The sequence below is a fragment of the Tamandua tetradactyla genome, chromosome 8 (genome assembly GCF_023851605.1).
Source record: "Tamandua tetradactyla isolate mTamTet1 chromosome 8, mTamTet1.pri, whole genome shotgun sequence".
Taxonomy (NCBI): domain Eukaryota; kingdom Metazoa; phylum Chordata; class Mammalia; order Pilosa; family Myrmecophagidae; genus Tamandua; species Tamandua tetradactyla.
In genome coordinates, this window is record NC_135334.1 from 49,387,465 (window position 1) to 49,400,852 (window position 13,388).

The window sequence follows — 13,388 nt, forward strand, 5'->3', positions numbered from 1 at the left end:
AATAAATTATATGCCAGCATCTACTTAGTATTCTTGCCTAAATATAAAAAAAGACTTCAAACCCAAGTTCCAGTTAATGGAAATAGAGTACATGGTACCATGTGGAATAAATGAGACAAATGTAGAATACGAGACACTTTACAATCAGAGAATCTGGATTATAGACAGATTATAAAATGGTAATAAGAAGTTGATTATTTTAGTATGACAATGGTATTGTACTTGAATACACAATGAACTTATTCTCCTAAGAATAAGCATTTAAGGGTGACATGTCATCTCTATAACTTATATTCAATTGTATACACACCACACAACAATTCCAAATCTATACACAATTTTATGTCTGTTAAGTTTAAGTGGTGCATACATAGGTAGTCACACTCTTGACTTTTCTGTATTTTCATAATAAAAGTTGGGAAAAAAGGACAACCATAAACTTACATATAATTCACACTTGCCAAAGGCAAAGCACAGACAATATTTCATTTGCTTTTTGTAAATTTTTGACCCTAGCTTGTCATTCATTAGGATTATGTCAAAAGTAATCAAAAGGCATCATAGATAAAATATTGCCTGCCTTTTATCACGGTACATGGTACTGAAGGAATGACTGCAATATGACTCATTTCTGAATCTTCTTGACTCAAATGTTGCATGGCAGGTGGTTCAAATAAAAAGAATAATGCTGACAAAATAAAAAGCCTACAAGGTGAATATCTGATATTTATGGTGATCAAACATACATAAAATATAAATACAACCAAATTAGGCATCCCTAAATATTTAAGATTTCTTTTTTACTTCTCCTTAACTTTTTTGATAAAAATGACTATGCAACTTTTGATAATGATCCATTTCAATAACCACAACAAGCTAATGTGAACAAGAAAACCAATACCTTTTACAGTTATGTTTCTACCTTCCTTAGTAAATTAAATATTTTTTTTCAAAAATGAACACTAACTTGCAAAAGCACATATTTATTCCCATAAAGAAAAAGGGCCCTTCCATTACTCTGTGATCTTGTGCAAATTTATTAACTTTTCTGAACCTTAATTTATCTGTAAAATGCTGACTATTTACAATCAGCCAAATCTAGAATGTGGGGAACTCTGTACCAAAATACTTCAATTTTTCCAACAAATAAAGGGCATTAATAAAAAAAAGAAAGACAAAACAACAGAACGTAAGTTTCCAAAAAAAAAAAAACAAAATGTTATAGTTTTCTGAGCAACAAAAAAGCGTTTTTAGTCAATTGGGGAAAACTGAACACAGACTATTAGATGATAATGAAAATAATAAAAGTATTTTAATTCTGTTTTTTAAAAAGTTTTTATGCATCCGAGATACAATAAAAATACTTATGGGTGAAATTATATCTAGGATTATTTTTATATACTGCAGATAACCTCATGTATTATAAGTACAATTAAAATTCAAGTTTAATTCAAATCTTGGTTCTTTGACCTCTACTGAATCCTAAGATTAAAGAATTATCATAATTTAGCTCTTCTTGACATCCAAAGTAACTCACCTCAAAAAGGGATGGAGGAGGAGTTGGCAAACTTGTAATTTTGGCAGATCTCTCCTTTTCCACAAGCAGTGCTTTCTTTCGAGCTTTTATATGCCTTAAGAAAAAACAAAGAATTGTCATAAAGTGATCTCTAAGGTAATATTTACAGTATAACCCTTGTGGGTAAAAATATAAATAAACCATAGATCTTAAAAAATCCTCATTCTGATCCCACAGGTTGAATGTGCTATTTAATAAAGTCCATATTCAGGAGACATGCAGAAAATGTTGACCAGTTGAAAGACATGTATCTAAAGACATATAGCATGAGGTCTGACCCAAGTTTACTGTACTTTAGTTTAGAATGTTCTTATTCATTGGTTTAGAAGAATGAGTAAAACAACTAGAAATGTTGACAGAGGTGGGTCACTGTATAAAATTACACTTTTGACTAGTGACAGGATCCTAAGTTCTTACAACAAACAAAAATACTCACTAATAACTTCCAAAGAACCCATAACCTCTTACTGTTTGTTCTTAATCGCACTGATTATTTTTTCTTTTTTACATCAGAGGCAGATAGGCTTTTGCTGACATGAATGCTGTTGGACCGTAGTATTCAGAACTAGCCATATGTTTCTTCAGAAACATACTAACTACTAGTAAACCCAGAATGTTCAAACTGTAACTAAAAGAGAAAGCTAATTTCATATTTTGCTCACCTAAGCAAACAACTCCCCACCCCCCTACCAGAACTTGGCATTATTTTAGATAAAGTTTAACAAATGCAGGGGATATACTATATGATTTTTATCTAGTATCTGCTAATATAGTATCCAATGTACCCTCTACTTTCAGCCATGTCAGTTCAACTAAGAATATGGTAAAAATTATTACTACTTTACCGGGTTTTCTGTTTAATTAACATTTCTTTTTGATTTTTCTGTTCTTTCAGGGCCTCTATATGCCTCGTTTCTGCTCTTTTTTTCCTTTCTGCTGCCCGCCATGCTAGAACATCCAAATCAGGTTCCTAAAAAGTATATTATTTAAGATATTATGTCAAACAAGATTAATGACATGCATCTTATTCGATATCACAACAGAAGTAACTTTTCAATTTTGTTAACCTCTTCCCACATACCATGGCAATTTTCCCAAAGTATGGTAATGGCATAATCAATATATTTCATATGATTAGGCGGGACAAATACAAACATTCTAACTTAAAATTAGTATCATTTAACTTATATTAAATAAAATACCAAAGTACTTAGGATAAGGTCAAATTAATTTAAGTAATAAAAGAATAAGAATTTAAGTTAAAATGCAAAAGCATTCCTCCAGTTAGGGCAAAAATCATGAAGGTGGTATTCAAATAACTGAGGTTTGTGAAACATGTCACTAAAGCACAAAGCTAATGGTGGAACACAAACAGCTATAAAGCAGATGTCAGAACTTAGGGCTTTTACTAAAACACAGACTAAAACAAGGGACCCAAGGGTCATATCTGGTTGTACAATCTCTAAAAATTATTTCTTTCTTCACTAGATAACTAGAAGTTATCGAAGATGTGCCTTCTTTGGACTCAACAACCTAGTAATTTCTAATCATAAATCATAATGCACAATTAAATCAAAATAACTTAAGGGAACTGTCTCAATGACTGAATAAAATCTACTTTGCCTTTTTGAAAGCCATCAAAGAATTTTTTTATTTGTGAATGAAATCTAAGTACATGTACATTAAACCACACATGATAGAAGTAAGAGGAATGATACCAAAATGGGAAATCCAATTGAATCTGTCAAAAATGTTTGAAATAAGAAACAATCTCTGGTTCAGATTATTATCATATTTGTCCATATAGATAAAAACTGGAAAGATAATAATTTTAATTTAAACATCACAGGAAAATTGATTTTAGTTGACATGACTCTTACTAGGAAATGTACCTAGAGGCATTCTGCTCAAATTATATTAAATTTTTTAAAAAAATTAAAAACTTTTTTTTGAATTTGCTGCCCCAAATTCTCCATTATGAAAACATTTTTATCATATAAGCACTTAACTATATATTTTACTTTTTTTTTTTGCACAGGCAGGTACCAGGAATTGAACCTGGTCTCTGGCAGGGCAGGTGAGAATTCTACCTGCTGAGGCACTGCTGCAACCACCCAACTATATTTTAATTTTAACCAGTAAAGCACTCACATTTTCTTTGGCCTGCCGATGTCCTTCTCCCACATTTCTTAAACTTGCCAAATACAATTTTTCCAAGTTCTTAATTTTCTGAGTTTGTGATTCTTCCCATTCTGCCCTTAGCTCCTCTGCCAAACGAGTGAATTGCTGATTTCTCCTCTGTTTTACGTCTTTTCTTATCTGTAAGGCAATATCCCTTTCTTGTTCTCGAACCTAAAGAATGAGTATTTTAACAGATTTTATGAAAGGAGGTTTATATGAAATCTTTTTAAAAGCTATTTGGAAACAGTATCTCAAATGAATTCTCTTTAGGCTTATCAGTTCCCTGAATATTCTTATATCAGATGAAGTCTGTCTAAAGTAGAAAATCCAAACAATGAAGAAAAAAAATCTCAAAAGTACTTCTAAAGTCTTCTAACTGACTAAGCTATTTTGTTTTTCCCCCAAAGACCTAATGGGCCTGCTGTTATCACTCTAATAACCTATATGAGATTAAAATCATAAGCAAGATTCAACAAAAAATATAGCCCAGATAAGGATACAAATCCAGATAAAAACTCCAGGAAGGTGGTACATCACCCCAATTTTAGACAAAACAGCACCTAATAAATAGCCTACGAAACTAAAAGAGGGGAGGAGGCAATTACTTTGCTTAATTTAGTGTAAAGTATGGTTTAAGATGAAGACAGGTTTATAGCTTTACCTGCATACTGAAAGAAAAGTAAATGTGTTTTTAACTAATAATTTATTCTGTATAACAAAAGTCATCTGCTGACAGTGGGGTAAATCCTGCTTCACAATTAATTATTTCATTCAAAAAAGACATGTAAAAAAGGATAATCTTTAATTTCCTAATAAATGTGCCTCTACAGTCAATCATCTTTCCAATAAGTCTTCTTCAAAGTCAATCTAATCTTCCTGCTCTAATCTTCACTGGTTACAGATAATTTTTAAAAAATGATATTTAAATAACCATTTCCAATATTTACTGAGTCAAATAATTACTAACCTCAAATGCTACTTCAATCGATTTACTATCACAGTCCATTTTTCAAACATTCCAAAACTAATATATAAGAACCAGCGCTCCTGTATAGCCAAAAAGGCTTTTAAACACAAAATTTTATTTAAAACACTCTAATGTAACAAATACAAACAATATGGGTAAGACAAAGAATTTGAAAATTTATTTCAAATAAATCATACCTGTAGCAATCTTAGCTTTCGTCTTCTTTCATAATCTTCCTTCAAGATAAAGGCTTCCTCATTTGGACTCAACCTCAGCTTGGCAGCATGCACTACCTTTCTTTTCATTTCTGTGTAATCAAATATAAAGTTTCTGAATTTTTAAAAAAGAAAAATGTTCATAAAGATAAATACCATTAAAATAAAACTGCAAAGGTTAGAATGCAAAGTTAGAATAGTTTTTAAAATTCACATTAATATTTTTGACATGTAAACGGCTATCTATACTCAAAATAATCTGGATAGTCAAAGTCCAACTATTTACAAATAGTATTATTAATTCAGCACTTAAATCAGTTGTACTCTGATAGGATGGAGGTTGGGCATAAAATTACTTAGAATATACAGCAAATTATTCTCTACCTAGAGTACCTGGGATCTGATTTATTTCTTATTGGCATTTCCAGAGTTTACCTAGGTTAAGTGCAAAAAAAGCACAGCTACTTTAGCGTAGCATAAATGTTATTTAAACTATAATTAGCGCTTTAGAACTTTGATAACTTGTTCATATCAGCAAGATTGTTGTAATTTCAAGGGCTCCTGGTCCTGGACTCAAATCCCTTTTGTTTTATATAACTTGTTCACTAAAGGTCATTATATCTTTTTTTTTTTAATACCCAGTTCATTTTGAAAACAACCTTTTCTGATATATATACAAATGAATTTGAAATTGCAATTATCTCAAAGTACAAAGAAATTACCAATAAATGAAACACTGTTAAAAGAACACGTAACATCCTATTTAAGGACTTCAACATAATAGAATTTTCTTTTCCCAGTTTTTTTTACTATTTTTTCCCATCTATATTAATAAATAATATTTGACACGGGTTATATGGTCATATAAAGCAGACACATTTGTCAAAATAAGCATAAGATGAAACAGCATACAGTGTCCTTTCTGGATATAATTAAATTTTCAGAGGCAAAGTTGTCCAAATGGGAACAAAAAGTTTCCTAATGAAATAAACTAGATAAACAAAAATTAAGAATAATGCTCAAGATTTATACCATAAATCACTCTTTTTCCTATCCTTTTAACATACAAGTGTGTACTCTGGGTATGTGTGAATCAAAACACTTACAATCAAGATTGTGAACTCTTATGACCGGGGGGTATGTAATAAAATATGTAAAATATTTTTACCTGGGGTAAAAATAGAGGTAGTATAGGTGAATGAAGGACATGTGTCCATCAAGTTATACATACTGACTTAATAAAAGAGGTAGATTATTTAAAAGTCTCGATGGGCTCAGAAATTAACTTGGGCCTGAAAGTGAAGTTTAATTATCTATTAAGACCATAATTAAGCCTATTAGAGGGCTAGCACTCTCACGGAGAGTACCTTAAGGATAAACAGTGGAAAAAAATTATTGTTTCAAAACACACACAAACATTATATTTAGTGGTTCTACTATCTTATTTGTTCCACTATTTTTGTAATTGGAGCAAGATAAGAGGTCTAATTTGTTTAAGAACATTTAATGTACCCCATAAACTGTCTGAGTCAAAGACTTGTATTAATTTTTCTGCCAAACAACAATTTCCATGTACAATTATTTCTTAAGACAAGAATAAATCAATTGAAAAAAAAATTGTGGCCTTCAGCTATGAAACATTACACTTTTAACACACTGATTATTAAATCTAGAACATCACTGTAAAGATATTAATCATTGTTGGTCTTCAGCAATGAATGGATGCAGTTTTACTGTGACTTCAAAAATGTTTTGCAGTACCTAACACACTGCTGGTACAGTCTCAAAGTCGGAGTCTGTTCTAGTTTGCTAGCTGCCAGAATGCAACACACCAGAGACAGATTGGCTTTTAATAAAAAGGGGATTTATTTTGTTAGTTCTTCAGAGGAAGGGCAGCTAACTTTCCACTGAGGTTCTTTCTTACGTGGGAAGGCATAGGATGGTCTCTGCCGTGCCTCCTCTCCAGGCCTCTGGGTTCTGACAACTTTCCCCAGGGTGATTCCTTTCTGCACCTCCAAAGGCCTGGGCTGAACCGCAAGTGCTGAGATGAGAAATGCCAAGTGCTGAGATGAGGAATGGCGAGCTGCTTGGGCTATGTCATGCTGTGCTCTCTCATTTAAGCACCAGCCAATTAAGTCAAACGTCATTCATTGCAGCAGGCACGCCTCCTAACCGACTGCAGATGTAATTAGCAACAAATGAGGTTCACATACCATTGGCTCATGTCCACAGCAACAGAACTAGGTGCCTTCACCTGGCCAAGTTGACAACTGAATCTAACTACCACAGAGTCATTCCCATAATAGGTTTCTTCAATAAGTCGTTTTTGTGGATCAAAGCTCCCAAGTAGTTCAAATTTTTGCTTTGCAGTTTTTAACTTCACTACCTTTTCTATTCAAATCTCTCAGATGGCTTTCATCCATACACAGTATATAATTAAATGTGGCAAAATCTTCTTTTTGTAAACTGCCAGGCAATGTGATTCACAATGTGATTCTTCATGCAAGTTTGCCAATATTCTAGGACGGTTTCCTATCTCATAACTGGATGTTGCAATTACAATTCTTCCATCTAGACATGTAAAGTATTTAAATTCCCCTATCAACTCTTCTGTTTCTACTGTTTACACTGAGATATTCTCATTCTCCTTCCTAAATTAAAACATGCCCCTATTTAGGAGAATAGGATGTGTAGAAATGGAAAGAATGTAAGAATTTATAGTTTCAGTAATTTTAAAACTCCCCTCAGTTTCTTCTGTTATCTTCTCCTCATTGTCATTACTACCTCCAAAACTCAGACATTAACATTAGTATGTGGCCATAATTTTATCTGAGACAAGTCAACATTTCTCAGGTCTCTTCACAGTAACCAGGCAGACAAACTAGATTGGATATTCATCTTGCTGAAGTTAGCTTAAGCTATACTTCCTCCACAAAACTGTTCTCTAATAATTCCTGCTCCACCAACTCCACCCATCCTATCTTGTCCATGTATAATAAATACTGTTTCTATATTCATATGGGGACTTAATCTTATGTTGTTTTGGCATGAGCCTCTTTTATTTTTTCATTAATTAGTTTGCTCGTCCTAGTTAGGTTCCAAATAGCTGAATGACAGGGGTTATATCTTTTTAAATGATTTTAATATTGAAAGCAATTAAAAAATATTTTATGAGTAACAACTTCCAGGTAGTATTATTTCACATACTATGGATGGACACAAAGACTAGGGGCTAGGAAAGTGTGGGGTACTTAATAGTATGAATTCTCCATCAGCATGGACAATCAACAAGGGCAGGAACTGTCTTAATTCAGTTTTACATTCACTTCATAAAAATAGTACTTGCACGTAGGCAAGTACTTCACTAAATGTGTTGACTGAATAACTCATTTAGCACATTAACTCATATTTCATGTTGGCTCGTAGCAAGTGCTATATAAGTATATATGGTTATTATTACTATCTTTTTAATATTATGTCAAAAAAGGAATAATAGCTTGTACTTAAGGAATAAATGCAAAAAGGGAATTAGCTTGCATTAAAAATTTTTTTCTAAGGCATCCACTCATTTGATATACCCAAGGCTTGGTAATGGTAGAAGTGCCTATTGCTTTCCTCACGTTACGTGATGAAACAAATGCCTTTTGGGTTATAAGACTTGTCTAAAGAGACAATATCTAGTGGTAGAGCCAAGGAAAGAATCTGGTTTCCTTATTCCAAATGACTCCTAACTTTCTGATAGCTGAAACATGTGGAGAGAGAAAACCTTTATTTTAGCTGGTATTTTTTTGTGTAGGGATTAGAGAACAGAAAAAAAAGAAAAAACAAAATGAGCAAGACTGAATTGTCTTCACTATGTGCCTTTATTAACTTGTTGGAAGGTCTCTAAAAATCCACTCATATTCAACTATTAAAATGAATTCCTACTGAATCTCATAGATATCACTGCATGAAAGAAATCAGACACAAAAGAGATCATATTGTAAAATTCCATTTATATGAAGTTCAAAAACAAGCAAAACTAATCCATGATAAGAGGTTAGATAGGGGTTACCTTTCTGGTTACTGATGGATAGAGGGATACAAAGAAGCCTGGTAGGGTGCTGGAAATTTTCTGAATCTTGATCAACGTAATGGTCACAGAGATGCATGCATATGTAAAAATTCATCAACACTTAGACTTGTGTGTTTTATTCTGTCTAGATTATACCTCAACAAAAAGAAAAAAGAAACAACCTTGAATTTTCAGATTGTTCTGAGTATTAATCATCATTTTCTTTTGCCAAAGGATTAGAGGGAAACAATATACATTTGTTATTTTTAGTTCCTAAATGTAATAGAATAACCGTTTTCTTTAGTTATTCTATTACTGCGTGTGTATGTGCATGTGTATGTATATATTTTTTCCTTAACCTATCATTTGGAAATAATTTCAGAGTTAGACCAAGATCCAACGTAAGGATACATATTGTACTTGGTTATTGTGTTGGTCAGGGTCCTCCAGAAAGCAAATGCCAAGACAGGATTAAACCGCAGGTGATTAGATTTTATTAGAGAAAATGTCTGTGTGAGGGAAAATGGGAGGGAGCTGATTAAGGCTGGAATATAAGACTTTAATGCAATACTGATACTGAGCAAAGGAGGGAAGATTGAGTAGATGACTCTCAAACTGTCTTGCAATGTAAGGAAATTTGAGAAAGGCCTCTGAGAAATCCTCCAGCGAAAGTTCATTGCCTTGAAAGTAAAGCACTGCCCTAGTATCCCTGCCATCTTCAATTACTAGCTGGGGACAGCCCATGGAAACAGTAGCCTCCATGCAAATAGATTTTAGAGTGCTGGAGCCCTTGGTCAATTACATTCCTAAGGCTGAAGGTGTGAGTTGCTTCTTCTCTACGAGAAGAAGCTGCAAGGTTGTCATGTCTCCTTTGTCTCTTCTAATTCTGGAAAAATCCTGGCGGGTTATTTTGTTGAATTCACTTCAATCTGATTTTGTCTGATGTTTTCTTATAATTAGGTTGAGGTTGTGAATTTTTGGCAAGAATAGCACAAAAGTGATGATGTGCCCTTCTCTGTGCATCACATCAGGAGAAGGATCTTGATGCACCATTACTAAGGATCATATGAAATTTTGATCACTTGGTTAACGCTGACTCTACGAGGTTTCTTCTCTGTAAAGTTACTACTTTTCCCTTGTGAGTTATAACTATCTGTTGGAGAGATACTTTGAGGCTATGCAAATTTTCCATTTCTCATTATTCTTTTGTCCATTAATTTTAGTGTCTAAACAATTACTGTGGAGTTTATCAAATGGTTATTTTCTATTTTTATTATTGCTTCTACACTCATCAATTAGAATTCTACTATAAAGAAGAACTTTTCCTGTTACCCCAATTAATTTAATTACTTATTCATATCAATATGGATACATGGATTTAAAAAATTCTATGTATAATTACTACCCAATAACTGTTACCTTAATATTGAAAGCAACTCTTATAAAAATGTATGTAAACCACTCTTACTCATAACAATCCTGGTGAAGAACTATTTTTACAAACCAAACAGGTATTATAGGTAGTATAAGTATAAATTAGCAGGTACTAGTATTTACCCATCTACAAAAAATTCAGCAACACACTATAAGTACTTTAAAAAAAAGCTGTCCCAGGTGACAGAAGGTATTATCAGCAGAATTCTGATTTTCTCAAACCTAAACAAGTGTTTTCTCCTAAAACACACTTTTAAAAGCAGAGATTTCCTGTTGCTTTGCAAATCCTTAACCTAATGAGCTCATAGTAGTGTGCTCTCTCTACAACAGGAAATTGGCATTGAAAAACAGTGAAATATGCTCGAGTTGTGGAGGCAGAAACATATTAGCTCCAATCCTGACTATTCACTATAATCCCAAGAAGCACATCAAAAACGGAGATATTTCTCCTTATCTACGATTTTGTCCTGAAGATCAAATGCTGTGGCATACGTAAGGGGCAATATAATCATTCAATTAATAACAGACTCGGGAAGATTTGGGTTTAGACCCATCACTGCCACTTACTAGCTGAAGACACCGACTACGTCAGTCTCTTTGAATTTCAGTTTCTTAACCTTGTATGATGGGGATAATTATATCTACCCCAACAGTTCGGATGATTATGTGACTTAATGAAGGTGAAACTGCCATATACATTCTAAGTATCAAAGATTCAAAAGTTGGTTATTGTTTAAAAACCTCAGTTCGTGGCAGGATTATTAAATCCTGGGAAATTAACGGTGCCACACCAGAAGAGTGTACTTTCTGCATAGAACGATTCCAGCCAATATTCACGGGTAATGTGAGGCAGGACGCGTCCAGAAGTGCTTCCAGCAGTGGCGGCGGCGGCGGCCCTCCCGGCTGCCCGGGACTAAGAACCCGCGCGACCCCACCCGGCAAAGGCGCTCAAAGCCACAAGAGCAAAAGACCCTGGATCAGCCTCTCGCATGAAGCTGGCAGGCCTGGGTCGGGACGCATCTCCTGACTGGGCGCTCCTTACTTCTGCCAGTCAAACCCCATCGAGAATCGAAGGTCTGACTAAGTCTGAGATGTGCCGGCCATGCTGCGTTCGCGACGCGGCACGGAATCCCTTTCATTCTAAGCACACTCCTAATTCGTGAGGCTCAGGGAGTCATGCACATCCAGGTTCACGGGGAGCCGATATGTCACTTACCTGAAAATCTGGAGCCAGGGCCAAAAGCCGTATCCTAGACTGCCCGGACAGCCACCGCCACTCAGGTTCAAAACAACCGTTCGTGCGCCTACGGGGCAGCCATAGCTGTGCCATCGTCACTTCCGTCATTCAAACCGCCCACCAATGGCGGGAACAAACCGCGGAAATCAGCCTGGCCTCGCCTCCCCCTGGGGCTGCCGGGAGGGCCGCGCTGAGGTAAAGCCCCTCTCCTCGCGCACGCGCACATGCACGGGCCGGTCATTCTAAGGTCCGTGGTTTCTCACAGGTTACAGCGACTTTGAAGTTTTTCTTCATTGCTTTCAGTATGCCTATTTTACAGATTAGGAGACAGACATACCGAAAGGTGAAGTTATTTGCCCAGAATCTTGAGATTGATTTTAGTCTAAAAACTCCATCACGAAGATGCCTTAAAATATGCATCTTTCTATATACTGATATATAATTTATTGGTACTATTATACAACAGTTAGTTTCTGATAGCTTTCATGTAAAGACTCTAGCTCTCAAAAATGAATCATATGTTACTCAGTGACTCCAGAGGTTCGAGACAACTAAAACGGGTCAAGGATCTATCTGCTACGAACCTGTAATCAAGAGGTGAGCACAGGTTCATGTACCGAATACCTATTTTGTGCCAGGTACTCTAGGTGCTAGGTGAGGAGGTACAAGGGTAGACTGAATCATGGCCCCTGTCCCACCAAAATGCAGTCTAGGGAGTTAAGCATACCAGAAATTAGGGGTAGGGGTAAGGGTGCTGTAGGGGTTGCTGACCTGATTAGATTCTGTCTGGGCTGCAGAGAAGAGATTAAAGGTTGAAGACTAAAAATTGAAAGACAGGAAAATCAATTAGGATATTATTTATCCTAGAAATTAAAGATGATAGTAATGAGAATGGAGAGAAGTGGGTAAGATTGAGAGAAGAGGGTAGATTTAAGAGGCAAAAAAGAAGGCCAAACATCAGGAACTGATGGTTACTTGGTTATGGGAGGAGAAAAAGAGGGCGAAATAAAGGGTGATGCCCAAGTTCCAGATTGTAGATGAGTGGGTGGCAAGGTAGAGGAGGTTTGGGGAGAGGAAGTAATGATTTAAGCTTTAAATAATTTGAATTTGCTCTCCTATGGGCTGTCTAGACAAAAAGATGTAATCCAGAAATATTTTGGATGCAAAATTAGCAGTGCTTGACAAATAATTGCATGTGAAGTTAAGGAAAAAGGAAGAGTAAAGTTAGCCTCACGGGCCACTAGTTGAGTTGCTATGATGATCCATGGGCTGAGGGAGAAATCAGCACGAGTGGGAGTTATTTAAGTGGGCAAAGTGATGAACTCAGCTCTGGACATGAGAAACTTGATGTGCCTGTGGAATAGTCAGTGATATCCAGCAAACTGATAATACACTGGAAGACAGCCTGCAGAAAGAACTGGGCTAAATTTGGGTTCCAATGCCATATGAGTAATAACCAAAACTCTAGGAGTGGATGAGATCACTTAGGGAGAATTCTCGGAGTGGGAAGAGCAATGAGCTAAGTACAAAAGTTAAAGAGAAGGAGTTGGAGGAAAGATCAGCCAAGTGCTTGAAGAAGAAAAGCTGTGAACCCATTTTGGTTTACAATCCAGGAAGCTGAGTCACAGATAGGTTCTGTGACTTGGTAAAGAACATATGTAAGTAAAGGGTAGAACTAGCACTGAAATTCGTTTCTCCACCCCAAATAGTAGGATTCCTCCTCT

At 35.3% G+C, this 13,388-nt stretch overlaps 1 protein-coding gene across 7 annotated transcripts in view; it reads right to left on the minus strand.

The window, feature by feature from the left end:
• CEP295 (centrosomal protein 295) overlaps positions 1–11,788 on the minus strand; it is a 52,861-nt gene extending 41,073 nt beyond the window's left edge. For 5 of the 7 annotated variants that reach the window (XR_013156648.1, XR_013156647.1, XM_077113250.1 and 2 more), the window contains exons 1-6: positions 11,644–11,788; positions 8,994–9,149; positions 4,922–5,031; positions 3,728–3,928; positions 2,422–2,546; positions 1,538–1,631 (exon numbers count right to left, since the gene is read on the minus strand). Coding sequence is in view for 5 of the 7 variants with exons in the window: in XM_077113250.1 (XP_076969365.1) it covers positions 1,538–1,631; positions 2,422–2,546; positions 3,728–3,928; positions 4,922–5,031; positions 8,994–9,108 (645 nt within the window). In the remaining 2 variants the exon portion in view is untranslated. Of the gene's footprint in view, positions 1–1,537; positions 1,632–2,421; positions 2,547–3,727; positions 3,929–4,921; positions 5,055–8,993; positions 9,150–11,643 lie in introns of all 7 variants that reach the window. The other 2 variants (XM_077113251.1, XM_077113252.1) reach the window with 2 other exon arrangements.
• Between the last annotated feature and the right edge of the window lie 1,600 nt (positions 11,789–13,388).